The sequence below is a fragment of the Garra rufa genome, chromosome 24, assembly GCF_049309525.1.
Source record: "Garra rufa chromosome 24, GarRuf1.0, whole genome shotgun sequence".
Taxonomy (NCBI): Eukaryota; Metazoa; Chordata; class Actinopteri; order Cypriniformes; family Cyprinidae; genus Garra; species Garra rufa.
The window spans coordinates 26,688,059-26,708,589 of NC_133384.1; the positions used below are offsets into that span (position 1 = coordinate 26,688,059).

The 20,531-nt window shown below is 37.6% G+C and overlaps 1 protein-coding gene across 1 annotated transcript in view; it reads left to right on the forward strand.

Annotated features, from left to right (window-relative positions):
* The window catches only part of dip2ca (disco-interacting protein 2 homolog Ca), a 145,093-nt gene that overhangs the window by 115,431 nt on the left and 9,131 nt on the right, over window positions 1–20,531 (forward strand). The window contains exons 17-20 of the mRNA XM_073830585.1: window positions 1,241–1,371; window positions 4,190–4,358; window positions 6,726–6,896; window positions 19,049–19,110. Coding sequence (XP_073686686.1) covers window positions 1,241–1,371; window positions 4,190–4,358; window positions 6,726–6,896; window positions 19,049–19,110 — 533 coding nt within the window. The remainder of the gene's footprint in view (window positions 1–1,240; window positions 1,372–4,189; window positions 4,359–6,725; window positions 6,897–19,048; window positions 19,111–20,531) is intronic.

Genomic DNA, 20,531 nt, shown 5'->3' on the forward strand with positions numbered 1-20,531 from the left:
ATAAATCAAAGTTACAGAAATGCTTTTAATAAGCTCAAATACATTTTTTTTATTTTGAATTTTTTTTTTTTTTTAAAGTCTGAGTAACAAAAATGCTGCTGAATAAGCTGAAATACAAAAAAAAAAGATTTCAATTAGCATTTAATTTAAGTATGTCTGCATAGTTTTTTATCAATTTTATCAGTTTTAGTTTTGGTTTTAGTTAAGTACATCAAGTTACATTCAACTAAAATGAGATATCCTGCCTTGTCAATAAGCTAAAATTAAATAATAAAAAAGGTTATAATTTTTTTATTATTATTATTAAAATCATAGTAACAGAAATGCTGCTGAATAAGCTGAAATACAAAAAAAAAAAAAAAAAAAAAAAAAATCAGTTAACATTTAATTTAAGTATGTCTGCATAGTTTTTATCAATTTTATCTGTTTTAGTTTTGGTTTTAGTTATTTAAGTACATAAAGTTTCATTAAACTAAAATGAGAAATCCTGCCTTGACAATAAACTAAAATTAAATAAAAAAAAGTTTATTTTATTTTATTATATTAAGTCAAAGTAACAGAAATGCTTTTAATAAGCTCTAATTAAATAATTGTTTTGGTATTTTGTTTTATTTTATTTAATATTATTTTATGTTTTTTAATGTTGAATTTTATTTTATGTATATAAAATAAATATAAATATGGTTTTAGTTTTAGTTAACTATAATTACAATCAAACTATAGTTCAGGAAACTATAGTTAATTTATGTAAAAGAGGATAACAAAATAAAGTGAACTGTGACATATTATACCCCCCAAAAAAAATTACATACAATGGACTACCAATTAAATTGATAAAAATTTGGGACCAAAAATTTGATTTGACACTTTGACCTGACCCTGTGTTTTTTTCCTTAATTGCTAGTGTGACCTTTTTACACCACAGACTGAACAAAACTAAGCATTGCTTGGTAATTGGTTGACCTAAATTGGTATTATCCAATGGTGTACTTAAATTTAACAGCTGACAGCTATTCAGCCTAATTCATTACTTAGCTTTCTATTAAAGTTATCTGACATTTTCAAGATGAACTTGTTCTGACACAGTTTAACTCAGAGTTCTTGTCATATTTTATTACCGTTTTCTAAACCATAGCAAATAAACTGTGATAATGTGAGAAATGTTGAAGGTGTCTGAATAAATTTTGATTAGACTGTATATTTAAATTTTTTTTACAAATATTTTTGTATTTCTTCTCAGATGTCCCACACAGCCACCAGTGCCTTTTGCCGCTCTATAAAGCTCCAGTGTGAGTTGTATCCCTCTCGTGAGGTGGCCATCTGCCTGGATCCGTACTGTGGCCTCGGCTTTGTCCTCTGGTGCCTCTGCAGGTGAGAGACGTCGCCTGACGCAATCACAGTCATTTTAATAGACCAGGTTAAAGGCCTGGAATGGCCTTTTCCAGCAGGGAAAAACATGTAGAACAAGATCAGCAAACTGTGGATCTTTATATGCAATAATATTGATTTGTCCATTTTTAAAGGAATGTTTAGAGTTCAATACAAGTTTAGCTCTGTCTCCTAAGAAAATTATTATTATTATTATTATTTCCATTCCTCAGTTTGTAAAAATAAACACTGGTTGTATTTACAGTTAGAATGGAAGCCTGTGGGGGAAGCAATTGCACTGAAACAAATGTCATAATTTGAAATATACAGTTGATGTCAAAAGTTTACATATACCAGAATCATATTGCAGAATCTGCTAAATGTTAATTATTTTACCCAAATAAGAGGGGTCATGCAAAATGCATGTTATTTGTTTTATTTAGTACTGACCTGAATAAGATATTTCACGTAAAAGACGTTTACATATAGTCCAGAAGAAAAATAGTTGAATTTATAAAAATGACCCTGTTCAAAAGTTTACATACACTTGGTTCTTAATGCTGTGTTGTTACCTGATTCATTTACAGCTGTGTTTTTGTTTAGTGATAGTTGTTCATGAGTCCCTTGTTTGTCCTGAACAGTAGTTAAACTACCTGCTGTTCTTCAGAAAAATCCTTAATGTCCCACAAATTTTGTTTTTTCAGCATTTTTGTGTATTTGAACCCTTTCCAACAATGACTGTATGATTTTGAGATCCATCTTTTCACACTTTTTACACCTCAGTTATCCTCAGTTTGAAAAGATGGATCTCAAAATCATACAGTCATTGTTGGAAAGGGTTCAAATACACAAAAATGCTGAAAAAACAAAGAATTAGTGGGACCCATGAACAACTGTCAAGTGTTTGTAAACTTGAATGGGGCAATTTTTATAAATTGAATTATTATTATTTTCTCTTGTGGACTATATGTAAACGTCTTTTAAGTGAAATATCTTATTCAGGTCAGTACTAAATAAAAAATAACATGCATTTTGTATGATCCCTCTTATTTTGCTAAAATAATTAACGTTTTGCAGATTCTGCAAGGTGGTGTGTAAACTTTTGACTTCAACTGTAAAACATTATTCATTCATTTTTATATTCAGGTATTTATGGGGAACCTTTGTTCTAAGTGCTTTCCAGAAAAACAAATAAACAGTAAAAATAAATTCAGAGAATAAAATAGAACTAAAAAATAAAATGCATAAAACAATAATTGTATTAGTTGTTTTTATTTCTTGCAAGCCGTTACACTAAACTTTAAACATGCAACATTTCTTTTATACATGAGGTTTTAATAACTTACAAATCTTGTCTCTCGAAGGTTATAAGCAGTTTTCACCCCTAACTTAAGAATTACTTCTCTTTCAGAATAAAAAATTCCTGATAATCTACTCCAAGATGTTCATGTCTTTCTTCAGTCACAAAAAATGAAGGTTTTTGAGGAAAACATTTGCCATATAGTGGACTTCAATGGTGGCCAATGGTTTTAAGGTCCAAATTGCAGTTTTAATGCAGCTTCAAATGGGTCTACACAATCCCAGCTGAGGAATAAGGGTCTTATCAAAACGATCTGTCATTTTCTTTAAAAAAAAAAAAAAAAAAAAAAAAAAATATATATATATATATATATATATATATATATATATATATATATATATATATATATATATATATATATATTTATACACTTTTTAACCACAAATGCTCAGCTTGCTCTAGCTCAGCGATGTGCATGCATGTCTTTACACATTACGTTATCCTGTTGGAAAAATATACACGGTTAAGTCTTCATCTGCATACTTTGGTTAAAAAATAAAGAGTAGGAATAGCTTTCTCCTCCAACTTCAAAATTATCCAACATAGTTGTTTAACCTTTTTTGTAAAAGCACTTTATTTGCATGTTCGCTTTGTAAGCACTGGGTTGATACCTCCACGTACATAAGGCATAACCTTGTATAAACAATAAATATACTTTTTTTTTTTTTTTTTTTAATAAAGAAAATGACCAATCGTTTCACTAGATAAGACCCTTATTCCTCAGCTGGGATCGTGTAGAGTTTTTTGAAGCTGCATTGAAACTGCAATTTGGACCTTCAACCTGTTGGGTCCCATTGAAATCCACTATATAGAAAAAAAAATCCTGGAATGTTTTCCTCAAAAAACTATTTCTTTGAGACTGAAGAAAGAAAGACATGAACATCTTGGGTGACATGGGGGTGAGTATATTGTTGGGAAATGTTTATTCTGGAAGTGAACTTCTGATTTAATTAAAACAGATTTTTGCCAAACTACAAAACTACAAGTTATTTTTTTCTTTTCAACTCTATTATGAGTCATTTACTGTAATGATGACTGTAATTAAAACAGACGAACAGTTTAAATTGTGGTAATCAACAGCATTGCCACAGATGCTGTCATTGAGTTCGGATATGTAACAATTCATCAGTGAAGTATTTTATATTTCCCTGTCGCATCAGTGAAACACTGATGGCTGAAACGCTGTGCAGGCAGGCGAGCCGCTCAAGTATTGAACCAGTTTCTCAATAGACTGCTGCCTTGAAAAATCCTGCTTTTGTGCTGCGTTCACACGAGTGTGTGTTTTTATGCTGTGCTGTGTCTCCTCTAGCGTAAAGTGTGTGCTCAGCTCCTGTCTCGCTTGACTGATGTGTTGTTCTCCCAATGTGTCTTATTTGCCAGGGTGAGCAGGTTCCTCTGCTCTTGTGTTTGTTGTGTGGTGGTAACGTTGTGTTTTCTTCTGTCTCTTCCCACTGGGTGAAGTGTGTATTCAGGGCATCAGTCCATCTTGATTCCCCCGTCCGAGCTGGAGGTGAACCCCGCTCTGTGGCTGCTGGCTGTCAGTCAGTTTCGGGTCAGAGACACGTTCTGTTCGTACTCCGTCATGGAGCTTTGCACCAAGGGGTTGGGCCTGCAGACAGAATCCCTCAAGGTACCAGATTCCCTCTGAAGTGTCAGTCATTCGCTTGCTTTTTTTCTTGAGGAAGCTCCGAAGGCATTTTTTGGTTAGATTTCATGTTATATTTTCGGCGGTGACAGAAGGTGATTGTTGGTGGTCTTGAGTGTGTGTGTTCTGTGTTCAGGAGGTGTGACTGTGTGTAATTAACGTCTGTTCTGAGTTAGTGAAGGAAAGGCCGTCCGTGCCTCCTGGCGAGCCTGTCTTGTAAAATCTTGTTTTATTTACTCTGATTTAGTCATTGAGATTGCCATAGTTACTAACTGCAGTCTGGAGCCGAGTACAGTTTATTAACATCGCAACGATCAATGAGGAGGAAAAATGAGACATTTTTTGGTATAATGAGGTAGAACTGAAAATGTTTTCTTTTAGCCAGACTTTGTCTTTCCAGCTCCTTCAGTTCTTCTTTAAATGGAGCTTAAGGAAAACATCAGCAGAACAATCATGTATCAACTGACCCTTTTTACTTTTTCTAAAGAATAAAATATGAATATATTAAATAATTATATTTTTAATTGATATTTTAATTTTTATTGATAATTTTAATTATTATTATAATTATATTAATCATTTGTAGCCTTGTTAATGTCAACTGATCATTGAAAATTTTTACATTTAAAATTAAAATGTATTCATATAAAATATTTACAAATATTTAAATATATTAATATTAATATTTAAAAATTTAAAATAATATATTAGCAACCGTGTGGGCTGGAACAAATATTCTAAAAAAAAAATAATAATAATAATATAAACATTATATTTCTAATTGATTATGGTTATGGTTATGATTATAATTATATTAATATTGTGTAGCCTTAACATCAGCTGATAAGAAAGATTAATTGAAAATGTATACATTTGAAATGAAAACATTAATATAAAAATATATTTGAAATGATTTAAATATATTAATATTTGTATTTAAATATTTTAAATAATATATTAGAATACTACTATATATAAATTATAACAATAAATAATTCATTAAAATATAATGTATTTATAAATAATATATAAATAACGCTTTTCAATTAATTTTTTCTTACTAGCGGATATCAAGAACACTGTGGACTGGAAAAAATATTCTAAAAAATATAATATAAAAATGCTTATTATATTATTTCTAATTGATTATGATTATAATTATAATAATATTTTGTAGCTTTGACAACATCAGCTGATTAGAAAGAATCATTCAACATTTTTACATTTTTAAATTAAAGTATAATAATATATTTGAAAATATTTAAATATATTATAAATATATTAATGACTATATACATATTAATTAAATCTAAAATATATATTTGAAATTAGTTAAATATTCTAAAGAAAAATATAATATAAAAATAGTATATTATATTTATATTTTATTATGATTATTATAATTATATTAATATTTTGTAGCCTTGACAACATCAGCTGATAAGAAAGAATCATTGAAAATGTTTACATTTAAAATTAAAATATATTAATATAAAAATGTTTTAAATTATTAAAATATTCTAAAGAAAAATATAATATAAAATATTATTATATTATATTTATAATTGATTATAGTAATGATTACTGTTATATTAAGATTTTGTTGCCTTGACAACATCAGCTAAAGAGATAATGAAAATATATTAATATAAAATATATTTGAAAGTATTTAAATATTTTAAAGAAAAATATAATCTAAATATATTATATTATATTTCTAATTGGTTATGGTTATGATTATAATTATATTAAGATTTTGTAGCTGATAAGAAAGACATTTCAAAACGTAAATATATTTTAAATATATTTGTATTTATATTTAAATATTTAAAATATTATTTAAGTATAGTACCTTATGTAAGTTATCATAATAAATAACTAATTTAAATATAATACATTTATAAATGATATAAAAATAATACTTTTCAATGAATTTTCCTTTTTGTTAGTGGATATCAACAACACTGTGTGGGATGGGAAAAAAATATCAACCAGTAATGTCATAATGACTGTGATTGTGAATATGATTATATTAATATTATATAATTATTTGTAATAGTAAGACTGCCTTAGTGACATCTGTTAGGAATGAATTGAGAATTGTTAGATTTAGAAATAAAATACACTAATATAAAATATCTAAAATAAGTATATAAAAAATAATGTTGTAGTTTTGTATTTATGTATTATGTTTCGTATTATAAAAATGTATAATATAAGTTAAATACCAACAATATAACATTATCATAAGAATCTAGTCCTAGAAAATGTGTTTTAAGTGTTTTAGATTCACCTGACAAAATTTTAAGGTCAATGACTCATTTGCTCTCTCTCTCTTTCTCTATCCCTTAGTCCCGTGGACTTGACCTATCCCGCGTCAGGACGTGTGTGGTTGTCGCTGAGGAGAGGCCCAGGATAGCCCTCACCCAGTCCTTCTCCAAGCTCTTTAAAGACCTGGGCCTGCACCCGCGAGCCGTCAGCACTTCCTTTGGATGCAGAGTGAACCTGGCCATCTGCCTGCAGGTCAGTGTGGGTCTGAGTAAGCGTGTCAGCGGTTAATCTGATGCTGACCAGAAAACACGAGGCAGAGATTGGGTCGTAATCCCAATCCCAGCGTTGTTTTAGCAAGCCAACTGCAGCCGGGATTAGCGTTCAAACTTTGCCGAGAGGATTTCACTGTGCCTTTAGTTTGCGTTCGAGTGAGAGTAGCGCAGCATTATTGGATATCCTGAGGTTGTAGAGGTAAAATCAGGTCACGGCTGATGTAAACATATATGTAGAACACAGGTCAAAAATAGGGCTAGTCAACTGATATGGGGTTTTCCAAAGCTGCTGCTGAGTAGAGTGGCCAGTTGATGATAGTTATTCATATACTCATACAATATTGCTGTTTTACTATAGTTTTAATCAAATAAATTCAGCCTTGGTGAGCAAAACCATTTAAAAAATCCTTACCGACTCTGAATGTTTAAATGCTAGTGTATAAAATATAATAAAACAGCACTATAATCAGCATTTCATGCCCATTAATTTATTTTTTGCCAAGCATCTATGCATTTAAAGGGATAGTTCACCTAAGAATGAAAATTCTGTCATTAATTACTAACCCTCATGTTGTTCCAAACCCATAAGACTTGTGTTCATCTTCAGAACACAAAATAGTATAAAATAGTTCATGTGACATCAGTGGTCCAACCTTAATTTTATGAAGCTACGAGAATACTTTTTTGTGTGCAAAGAAAACAAAAATATGATTTCATATGGACTATTGTATCAATGTCTTTACTACTTTTATGGGCCTTAATCTTGTCAGTTGCATTGCTGTCTGTTTAGGGTCAGAAAGCTCACAGATTTCATCCAAAATATCTTAATTTGTGATCCAAAGATGTTCTTACATGTTTGGAACGACATAAGGGTGAGTAATTATTGACAGAATTTTAATTTTTTGGGCGAACTATCTCTTTAAGTGGGATATTGTGCAATCAGATGGGTATTTTCACAAAATAAACCTGTGAACTCTGGGAGAGTTAGTTTCAGAATACAAGCAGTTATAACTTCCACCCACCAGCTTTCATGAAGAATTTTTGTTACCAGGCACAAAGCACCAAACCACTCAGTCATACTACAGATGTTTCTATGGTTACATACTAGAGATATGAATTATTTTTCACTTGGGAGTCTAATGACCATTAAATCATAAAATACTCTAAACAGCCTCACAGGCATAAATGAGAAGCTTTGAGATAATTATATATATGTACAGTTGAAGTCAAAAGTTTACATACACCTTGCAGAATCAAAAAAAAGTTAATTGTTTTACCAAAATAAGAGGGATCCTACAAAATGCATGTTATTTTCTATTTGGTACCGACCTGAATAAGATATTTCATGTAAAAGACGTTTACATATAGTCCACAAAAGAAAATAATAGTTGAATTTATAAAAATGACCCTGTTCAAAAGTTTACATACGCTTGATTCTTAATACAGTGTTGTTACCTGTATGATCCACAGCTGATTTTTTTGTTTAGTAATAGTTGTTCATGAGTCACTTGAACAGTTAAATTGCACGCTGTTCTTCAGAAACATCCTTCAGGTCCCACAATTTTTTTTTGCAGCATTTTTGTGTATTTGAACTCTTTCTAACAATGACTGTATGATTTTGAGATCCATCTTTTCACACTGAGGACAACAGATGGACTCATACAATTATTACAGAAGGTTCAAACACTCACTGATGCTCCACAAGGAAAGATGATGCATTAGGAGTGAAAACTTTCTGAATTTGAAGATCAGGGTAAACGTAACTTATTTTGTCTTCTGGGGAACATGTAAGTATCTGCTGTAGCTTCTAAAGGGTAGTACTAAATAAAATAAAAAAATCTGATATTTAGGAAAAATAAGAAAAATGTACACATCTTCATTCTATTCAAAAGTTTCACCCCCAGCTTATAATGCATTGTTTGTTCTTCTGAAGCATCAATGAGCGTTTGAACCTTCTGTAATAGTTGAATGTGTGTCCCTCGGTTGTCCTCAGTGTGAAAAGATGGATCTAAAAATTATACAGTCATTGTTAGAAAGGTTTCAAATACACAAAAATGCTGAAAAACCAAAGAATCTGTGAGACCTGAAGATTTTTTTTCTGAAAAACAGCTCATGAACAACATGAACAATTTTCATTTCATCATTTTCTGGATTCTTCAAGGTGTATGTACATATTTTACCTCAACTGTATATATATAAACTGCAAATACTATATTTTACATATAAAACTGGGTCAGGAAAAATAATATCAACCAATAGTATCTTCAGATCTTCACTTCTTTTTATTTTGACACTCTGCATGTTGTTGTTTTTTTGTCCCACATGGCTCTCATTTCCTCCTTTTGTATTTCATATTTGTTTCTTTTCTTTGTCACATCCATAAATCTTCACCCCCTATTCCTCTTTCCTCACTCTCTCCCTGTCTCTCATCTGCTCACTGGCTGTTGTAGCCCCACAGGCTCGGGAAGCTTGCGGATCAGGTAGGGAAGTCTAAACGCTCCCCGCTCGATCTGGCACTGGGTGTGGAATGGGGTCCGACTTTAGCTTTTTTTTTTTTAACCCCCCCCCCCCCTCCCCCCTCGGCTGCTGGGCTCTTGATCCTTGCGGTGTGTGGCTTTTGCTAATGTAGTGGAAGTAAACAGCCGGATCCGTCCCGATCAGTGTGACTAATTTATCAGACTAATGGCTGACCTAATGGGCTGCTTTTCTGGACTCAGGAAAGATGCCTCGGTTTGATCTTACCTCAGAGCGGTGAGATCCAACTTTTCCCCGAGTGGGATTGCCGCTCACCTGGACTTACACTGGGTTAAGAGTTGCATATTACTGTGCAGCTGCAGTCATTAGTAGTGTTCCTGTAGCATAGAGCTCTATAATCATCACCATTAGGTAGAATCGTGCTTCCCCTCCCTCGCTCACCACATTGTTTTGCCGTGACATCACAAAAACAAGGGTCTTTGTTCGGAACATGAGTGCCTACACATGAAATATCACAGACTCCAGCATTGAGTGAGTCAGTGATCTGAAATGTGTCTCTAAGGACCGTGTCTTGTCGACAGAGCTGATTGTTGTGCTTTAGACACAGGGAGACCTCTGCTGGCCTGTTTTTGTTTGTGAACTACATATAATATACTGGAGGGTCGACTTGTTTTTCTAGGCCAAAACATTGAAACAAGCATTTTTAGCACTTCGGCTTCCATCGTTCTGAAATCAGTGGGTTTTAGAGTGGGTTTTGGGTTAAAGACCTAAAATGTGACCCTGGATCACAAAACCATATGAAACACCTTAGTTGTCTAGGGCCATTAAACGTCTCCACACAATTTATGTTTACCATTATGGGCATTTTTACCTTTGTAAGGCATTTTTTCTAACCTTTATTAATATATGCATCATCTTTTGTGTTAAATTCTTAAATGTAATCAATAAATTCAAATAGTAAGTCACTGTAAAATGGAAGTCTGTTTCCGCCCCTGAATAAAAAATTTAAAAAAGGTAATTGCGACTTTTTGTCTGCAATTCAGACTTTTTTCTATAAGATAAGATGTAAACTTACAATTGCGGGTCACAATTCAGATTTTTTTTTCTCAGAAAAGTCAGAATTGCGTGATAAAAACTCACAATTGCGAGAATTGCAGAAAATTGCAAAGAGTTTTTATCTCGCAATTCTGACTTTTTTATGCAATTTCGAGTTTGTATATTTTTTGGTGATACAAACTCACAATTCTGACTTTTTACTTTGAATAATGAGATTTAAACTTGCAATTGTGAGTTATAAAGTCAGTTGTGAGATATAAACTCGCAATTTTGAGAAAAAAAGTCACAATTGCAAAATAAACTCGAAATTCTGAGAAAAAGTCAGAATTGTGAGTTTACATCTTGCAATTCTGACTTTATAATTGCGAGTTTATATCACACAATTATGACTTTATTTCTCAGAATTGCGAGTTTATATCATAATTCTAAGAAAAAAAGTCAGAATTGCGAGATGTATACTCGCAATTTTTTATTCAGTGGCGGAAACGGTCTTCCATACTAAAAGGCTTGTTACCAATTCAAGTTTCAAGTTTTCATTAATGTTTTGATGTTTACAAAAACAAAACACTGTGGTGTGTTGCTCAGAGATGCAATACAGCTCTGCTGCTTAAATGTGTAATATGAATTAACTGTGCTCATAAACGGCTGTTGAGATAGTATGCTCAAGTAAAACGAGTTGAGGCTTGGACCCGGAAACAGCATTTTTCACGTCACATCTTAACTAGCGGGTAGGGAAATAACAAGAAGAATAACAACGTGCAGTAAACGGTAAAACTGTTTGCACTACAAACCAGTGTGTTCATAATTAAGATAATAAATTAAAATAATATGGTGAGACACAGCGATTTGCAATATCAAGCAGCAAAACCAGCTGATTTGTACTGCTAAAAATAGCTGGGAGCGGATGGGACCGAAAGCCAGACCTATAAAATGTACAAATGGCCACGTCTGTTCTCATGGGAAAAATAAGGTGGATTGGGTTTTGGCCTACCAAACTACATCATCACTCACAGCACTGTATTCTAGATATTTTTTTCATTCTAATGGAGTTGGGGCATCTGAGTGCCTCATTATGAACAGTCGTTGCAAGTTTAGTAATGATCAGTCATAAAAAAAAATAATTACATTCATTTGATCAAAATGATGAGTGTTCATTTGTAGCCTGTACTCAAAGGCAGCAGTTGTTTGTATTCTGTCTGTTCATTTATCAGTTGTATTGTTCCATAAAGGCCATTTTACATGACTCACGCTGTCGGTCCTCAAATGCAGCAAACTCTAAGGAACGATGCGCTGTTCAAACACTGTAACGTGACGTGCTCAGACAACCGGTCTTGTTTGCTGCTGACCTTGCAAAGCGTTGACAATGATTACTCGACAGTTCATCTGACATAAGGAAAATCCGAATGGAAGAGAGACTTATCCTGTACATCAAGCTGTACCATACATTGCCAAAACAATATATACAGAAAGTGATTTACAGTATGAAAAAAAATAGCTGGTTTCATTCACTTTAAGGATAAATCAATATTAAAATTCACCAAACTCTAATATGTATTTTAAGTAACATTAAATAACAAGGGCTAGTTCACCCAAGAAGAAAAATTCTGTCATTAATTACATTAATTCATCTCCGGAACACAAGTTAAGATATAATTAAGGTTGAACCTCTGATGTTACATGGAATACTTTAAAGAGCAGGTCATATGGGTTCCCTTCCAGGAAACTCGAGCTGCGTCGCAACGCTGGGAACGCCTCCTGCGTGAGCACGTCCTGAATCATGTGTGCAACTAGTCCAATAGGAGTGTGAGACGTCACATGACGTCTCCGACCAGGAAGTATAAGAGCACGTACGGTGAAACACAGCGCTAACTTCTGTCTGGGTTGTTAATGACTCTCCGTTTTGTGCAAGTTAGCACAGCTTTTGTTTTGAGAGTTATGTCCAAATCTTTTCAAAAACATAAGCAACAGCACTACAAAGTGTGTGTGCCTCCTTGCACTCGCTTTATTACGAGTGAGGACACATGGGTGCACAGCATGCGGCTTCAGCCCTCGAGGGGGCTGATTGCCCACACTGCTTGTGTATGCCATTGCGGGTGCTTCGCTCTAGGAAGGCTCTCTTTGAGAAGGGAGTCTTCACTAGTGCTCCTTGCGGGTCTGGTCCCGCTTCCGCTGAGGCAGAGCAGCGATTACACTCGTGGGGCTCGCAAATAGATCTAGCAGAGGGAATGGAGACGGGCGAGTCCCTATCTCTTTCCTCACCTGGTGGATCTGTCGCTTTCTCTTTGGGTTCGGAAGCCCGCTCTGCGGTTTCTTCCCCCCAGGGAGAAGGCTCGGCACTTCTTCTCTCTTCCTCCGAGGAGGTTGATGTGGAGGGTGTCGATGACGAAGCACCGCACCCCCAGTCCCCCCAGTTTGAGGAGCTGTTAGAGGTGGTTTCCCGTGCTGTATCTGCTCTCAGTTTAGACTGGCCGGCCGAGAAACAGGCTGATTCACGGAAAAGCAAGCTGGATGAGCGTTTTCTGCAATCTCGGCCATCACCTCCCCGCAGGAGCCTTCCATTTTTCCCTGACCTCCACACTGAGGTGTCGAAGTCATGGGAAACACTCTTCTCGGCGCGTCTCTACAGCCCGTCTGCCGCTCACTATTCTCACATGGCAGGGTTGTCAGAGAGCGCTTACAAGGAGATGCCTCGGGTGGAACAGACGCTTGCGAGCTATCTGTCCCCCGACGCTGCATCTTCTTTGAAGGCTCCAACCCTTCCCTCCAAACCACTGAGAACGTCCTCTCTGGTGGGGAAGGGTTATGCGGCAGCAGGTCAGGCTGGTGCGTGTCTGCACACCATGGCGGTGTTACAGGCATACCAAGCCGACCTGCTGAAGCAGCTGGATGAGGGCGATGGAGTTCAGCCTGAAGATCTAGCCGAGCTCTGGAAAACCGCTGACCTGTCTCTCCGTGCCACCAAGGAGACCGCTCGTTCCATTGGGCGGTCTATGGCAGCCCTGGTGGCCACGGAGAGACACTTATGGTTGACCCTGTCTAACATCAAAGAGAAAGACAGGGTCTTCCTTCTGGACGCCCCGCTTGTGCCCTCTGGTCTGTTCGACGACGCCGTGAGGCACCAGGAGGCGCAACGCCAAGCGGCGGCGTTCCAGCGGTTTCTCCCTCACCGTCCCTCGACGTCCTCCAGCTCAGGGGGCCGCTGGGCATCACCCTTGTAGATTTTCTGGCAGCGTGGAAACTTCTGCCAAATATCTCTCAGTGGGTCCTGCGTACTGTAGAAGAGGGTTACCGCATTCAGTTCGGTTCACCTCCTCCCCCCTTCAACGGGGTCTTTCCCACAGTGGTGGGTCCCAAGCAGGCTCTGGTTATGGAACAGGAATTAAATACTCTCCTGGGGAAGGAGGCCATCGAGGTGGTCCCTCCTCACGAGCGAGAGTACGGGTTCTACAGCCGGTACTTCATTGTTCCAAAGAAAGATGGAGGGCTGAGGCCTGTTCTATACTCTCCTGGGGAAGGAGGCCATCGAGGTGGTCCCTCCTCACGAGCGAGAGTACGGGTTCTACAGCCGGTACTTCATTGTTCCAAAGAAAGATGGAGGGCTGACCTGACCTGTTCTAGACCTGCGCATTCTAAATCGTGCGGTCAGACGCCTCAAGTTCAAAATGCTGACGGTGAAACATGTGGTCTCACACATCAGGTCCGAGGACTGGTTTGTGACTATAGATCTCAAAGACGCCTATTTTCACGTCTCCATCTTTCCTCAACACAAGTTGGAAGGATGGAAGTTCCTGAGGTTTGCTTTCAGGGGCAAAGCATACCAATATCGGGTTCTTCCTTTCGGCCTAGCACTCTCACCCCGCACTTTTACGAAGTGTGTGGATGCAGCTCTGGCTCCTCTGCAACTCCAGGGCACCCGCATACTCAATTACATAGACGATTGGCTGATTTTGGCCCAATCACAACAGATGGCAGTTCAACATCGAGATGTTGTTCTGTCACACCTAAAAGTGCTGGGGTTAAGACTAAACGCCAAGAAAAGTGTGCTTTCTCCAGCTCAGAGAACCACTTATCTCGGTGTGGTGTGGGATTCTACTACGATGCGGGCAATCCTGTCCCCCGCTCGTATCAAGTCAATCCGCACCCAGGTCGCGAGAGTGAAAGAGGGCCGGTCACTCACTGTATGGCAGTTTCACAAACTGTTAGGTCTGATGGCAGCTGCGTCCAATGTGATTTCTTTTGGCCTGCTGTACATGAGACCCCTACAGTGGTGGCTCAAAGCCAAGGAGTTTTCCCCGAGGGGAAATCAACTAAGCATGATCAAAGTCACGCAGTGATGCTTTCGTGCTTTAGACATGTGGAGGAAGCCTTGGTTCTTGACTCAGGGCCCAGTGCTGATAGCTCCTTGTCGCCGCATCACGCTTGCGACAGATGCATCTCTCACTGGATGGGGAGCGGTCATGAGTGGCCGCTCGGCCCACGGTCGATGGAGAGACCATCATCTCACGTGGCACATCAACTGCCTGGAGATGATGGCTGTGCTTCAGGCTATGAAGCACTTTCTCACAGACCTAAGAGGTCACCATGTGTTGGTGCACACCGACAACACAGTGGTGGTCTCTTATATCAACCACCAGGAGGTCTGCGTTCGCGCCCCTTGTACAAGCTGGCGCACCAGATCCTTGTGTGGGCCCAAGGGAAACTCCTTTCGCTGAGAGCAGTACACATCCCTGGGCACCTCAATTTGGGGGCAGACATCCTGTCGAGGCAGGGGCTGAGGCCCGGGGAATGGATGCTCTACCCGGATGTGGTGAAGCAGATCTGGATAGTTTTTGTCCAGGCTAAGGTGAACCTCTTCGCGATAATGCGCAATGTCCCCTCTGGTTCTCTCTTCTTCATCCAGCTCCTCTGGGACTGGACGCTATGGTACAGACCTGGCCGAGGCTACGTTTGTACGCATTTCCCCCGATTGCTCTGCTCCCGGGAGTTCTGGCGAGAGTGCGCCAGGATGGGGTCCAGCTTCTCCTAGTAGCCCCGTGCTGGCCGGGTTGAGTCTGGTTCTCAGATCTGATATCCCTCCTAGATGGCTCTCCATGGGAGATTCCTGTCAGACCGGACTTGCTCTCACAGGCAGGGGGAGAGATTCTCCACCCTTGCCCGGAGCGATGGAAACTGTGGGTGTGGCCCCTGAGGGGGCACAACTCATAGCTTCTGGTCTCCCAGCCGAGGTTGTGGAAACCATCCTCCAGTCCAGAGCTCCCTCTACAAGGAAACTGTACAGCTCAAAGTGGAAACTTTTTACTTCTTGGTGTGGACATCGCCAGTTAGACCCAGTTAACTGCCCAGTTGGTACAGTCCTGGAGTTCTTACAGGCCCGTCTTTCCACCGGGCTGACCCACTCCACCCTGAAGGTGTATGTGGCGGCCATAGCTGCTTACCACACCCCTCTCGGTGGCATTTCAGTGGGCAGACACCCCCTGGTTACACGTTTCCTCCACGGTGCGCTGAGGTTGAGACCTCCAGCACGCTCTTGCGTCGATCCTTGGGACTTGGCTGTGGTGCTTGAGGCTCTATGCAAGCCTCCATTTGAGCCTTTAGAAGAGGTCTCCGACCGTCTTCTCACTCTTAAATCTGCTTTCCTGCTGGCTATTACCTCCCTCAAGAGGGTTGGGGATCTTCAGGCCCTCTCAGTGGCCCCTTCCTTTTTAGACTTTGCACCCGGCATGGCCAAAGCTTTTCTATACCCCCGAGTGGGGTACCTTCCGAAGGTCCCCACAGTAGCACCACGGCCTGTCGTGCTGCAGGCCTTTCATCCTCCTCCCTTTCGGGAGCCCAACCAGGCGAAGCTTAACTGTATGTGTCCAGTGCGAGCACTGGACGCATACGTCCACAGAACTGCCCTTTGGAGGAAGGCTGACCAATTCCAGCTCGAGTTTCCTGGAAGGGAATGTCTCGGGTTACGTATGTAACCTCAGTTCCCTGAAGGGAACGAGACGCTGCGTCTTGAGGCCATACTTCGGCATCCCTGCAGCGCTTGCTGTCTCCAGAAGCTAGCGCTGTGTTTCACCGTACATGCTCTTATACTTCCTGGTCGGTGACGTCATGACGCCCGTGACGTCTCACACTCCTATTAGACTAGTTGCACACATGATTCAGGACGTGCTCACGCAGGAGGCGTTCCCAGCGTTGCGACGCAGCGTCTCGTTCCCTTCAGGGAACCGAGGTTACATACGTAACCCAAGACGTTTTCGAAGCTATCCTTTAGTGTAAGCAGTCTACAAAGTTACTCAAAAAAGTGCATTATACATAAAAGATATTGTCTCTCAAAAGAAAGAGTAGACTCAGAATCGCCTTAACGAGTCGTCATATTGTCGAATCTTCTGCCTGTTACCGATCTACGCCATTGGGTAACACATTAGCATAATTTCCACCTGCCTGCGATATACGAACAGTCTGACCTGTCCACAAACACTTCCACTAGTTAGTGTTTACATCATGTCAAGAAGTTTTGCGCTGTAAAAGCAAGTTTGTTTGGTTTTCATTGGCGAAAGATGATGATGTTAAGAACCAGTGGTTAAAATAAAATTTTCCCATGATTCCACAGCAAAACAATTCGAACCTTTCATTGTATGCTCGTCATTTTACCGAGGACTGTTTCTCTAATCTTAGCTTCTTTGGCTTCTAATCTTCTTTATTTGGACTAACAAGCGTCTCCAAACCACAACCTGTAAGTACGATTCGTACATTATGTGTACATCTTCAAGTGAGTGCTCAAAATATCTATTGTGCTAATATGTGATGTATACCTAGTGCAGCTTTAGGTTTCAAGGTAAACCACAATATTACTGTCTTGCTGAAATAGTTCTGATAATTCGTTGTGAACCCACTATTTCCTAAGAATGGGTCAATTAATGTAGACTGTCGTTGTTCTAATTACTTCGTTTAATAATAAAGAATGTAACTTAGACGTATTTTAATTTACAAACCGTGTTGTTTAATCAGTTCGGCTAACGTATCCACCATTATTGTTTACAGTTTAGCAGCTAAACTTTGGCTGTTGGTATGATTCGCTTACATAAGTTTTAAACAAAATGTTTTTTTCATTATTTCAAGAACGGATAGGAGCACTATATTATTGTTTTATGTAAAGGTACATTAGGGTTGCCAGGTTTTCACAACAAAACCCGCCCAATTGCTACTCAAAAATAGCCCAGTCGCATTTCGAAATGGGGTCCCCCGTTAAAAGCCGCGTTCCAGGGTGTAAAATACACACCTTTTGTTCAGCATTCCTCTGGTAAATTTGCATTCCAGGGGCTAAATATGACATTATTAGGATCGCTTCATCCCGCAACATCAAAAACAACCACAGACTTGGCAACGCAGATGGCAGCACTCACTAACTTTCTCAAGTACTCCTCTCTGTGCCAATCACAACAGGCTTGGCCAGCTGACCAATCAGAGCAGAGTAGGCTTACACTCAAAGCTAGTTTGAACAAACTGTTTCGAAATCATTGACAAATGACTATGTATAAATGTATATTCTGAGAAAATTACAATGTTTTCTGACCTTAGATGTATTAAAACCTGTTGTAAGGGACTCCAATATTAGGACACTTTAAAATACCATATGACCTGCTTTTTAACAATGTCCTTAATAACTTTCTGGGTTTTGAACATGTCAGTTGCATTGCTGTCTATGCAAAGTCAGAAAACTCTCGGATTACATCAAAAATATTCAAATTTGTGTTCTAAAGGTAAATGAAGGTCTTAAGGGTTTGGAATGACATGAGGGTGAGAAATTGACAAAATTAGCATTTTTAGGTGAACTATCCCTTTAAATATTGGTGCAAAGTGAACTACAGATGTTTAGAAGTTCTGCAGTCAGTTTTTATGCCGTTTAGTGGTTCAGAAAAAAAGCTTTTGAGTCTTTTATCCCTGTAAACTTTTATCTCTATTATACCCTACTATAACATGAAGGCAGAAAGCCCAAAATTTGCCCATCCATGACACTATCTTCTGCACTTTTCATGTGAAGGTCAAAGCAGCGTATTACACTTGTGTTGAGAGGAGCATTGAAGCACTAATGGAGAGCCTTGAGGCAGACCTATGTTTACAAAGCAGCCGGTAAACACTTTCCCGTCCACCCAGTGGCGAAAGATCTGCGATACTGGGGTGCATTCAGATTTTTGAAGGGTCTGTCAGCTTTCATCTGCAGCCGTCTTTTTCTCTGCTTCACAAACACCCACACATTTGTCATCCCAGCTTCATAAATGATTCCTATTTTTCGCTCTGCTTTCTAAAACGCCTCCGTTCAAGGCATCGTTTATAACCGTGTGCCTTTCAGGGTGATGGTTGAAATTTTAGGTTGTTTATGTCTCTGTTTGCTTGCTGTCTCACCCTTTTATTTTATTTTGTTCAAACTCCATGTTTTCAGTTTGTGATCTCTAGGCTCTGCTACTAACTAGTTTAACAGCTGAAGTGGGTTGACTCAGAGGACATTGACCAGTTCTACCCGTCCCCTAGAGAAATGATAGTACTTTGTACAGTATGAACTGTATTAGCGTTTGTATCTCTTGATTAATGGCTTGATGATGTGCGTTTCAGGGGACGTCAGGACCAGACCCGACTACTGTGTACGTGGACATGAGAGCTCTCCGACATGACAGGTGAGATTTAATGACAAATTTCACAGAGGAATCAAAGTGGAGAAATCTGTAAAATAATGATAATGGAAATGAGTCCAGTGAGCTTTGATTGAAGTGCAGTGTACAATGTTGTTTTTATATTGTAGTGTTACATAATGTAAAGCTGCCAGACATAGCATGCTTTTGTTGTGTGCATTTAGCAAAAAGGAAATTGTCAAATTAAAGAAAGTACCTTTCATTGTAAAGTATTTAATTTACTGAATTAGCTTTACCACATGGTTATTAATTTAGTTGTCGAAATTCTATCAATAAGTATTTATTTGTTATAATATTTTTCTGAGAATATTTACTTCAAGTGTGAAACTTTCAAGTGAACACTTTTTAGATTTTATTTTTCAAAACGATAGAATAAAGTCATGATTTCTGACCTGTAATTGTAATAATATAAAATTCATCAAATGTGTTACTTTTGTTATTTAATATCTTAATTTGTTAATTAAATAGATATTAGAAAATGCTTTTGTTATTTAATCCTAATTTAATTTGTTAATTAAATAGATATTAGATGATGCCTATTTTGTAAAATCTTTATAAGATTTCATTTTTTTTTTATAAATTTTCATAAAAAATAATAAAATAAAATCTTAGGAGGTACCCTTTCATTGTAAAATAGCCTGTTTAATTTACTGAATTTGTCAAAAAAAATTTTTAGTTGAAATTCCATATCAATATATATATTTATTTGTTCAAGTCATTCATATTTATATTTATTTTGTTGAGTTCATTTGCTAAATTAAATTTTTTGTTGAATTTCAAATATATATATATATATATATATATATATATATATATATATATATATATATATATATATATATATATATATATTAGGGGTGGGCATAGATTAATTTTTTTAATCTAGATTAATCTAGATTAAAATCTTGGAATTAATCTAGATTAATCTAGATTAAAATGGCTAATTTGAATTCTGCTGAAGGCATTCAGAATATGTGTGCTACCCAAATAATGACTTAAAGTCTTTGAGAATGGATCATAAAGCTCATAAAGCTGTTCTATGATAATTTGTTGATGAAAATAAATTATGTTCAATTAGATGTACTTGTGTTTACTAACTAACTAACACTGAAATTATTTTTTCTCCCTATTAGATTGTTTTTTTTAACGTCAACACCTACCCAGCCCATTACATGTTACACCGTACTTTTATTTTGACAGGTTGCTGTGAAGTTTCTGTGTCATACAGTATGATATGATGCTAGTTTTCTCAAATGAAACGGTAAAAGTGACACTCACAGCAGTTTGGGAGATTGAGTTTATCTGTTCATGTGAGATGCAAATGCCAAAAATTACTGGGAGCGTGACGTGTGTTTCAGTATGCGTGTAGTAAAAGCTGGTCTCCGCAATGCATACATACAGCTAGG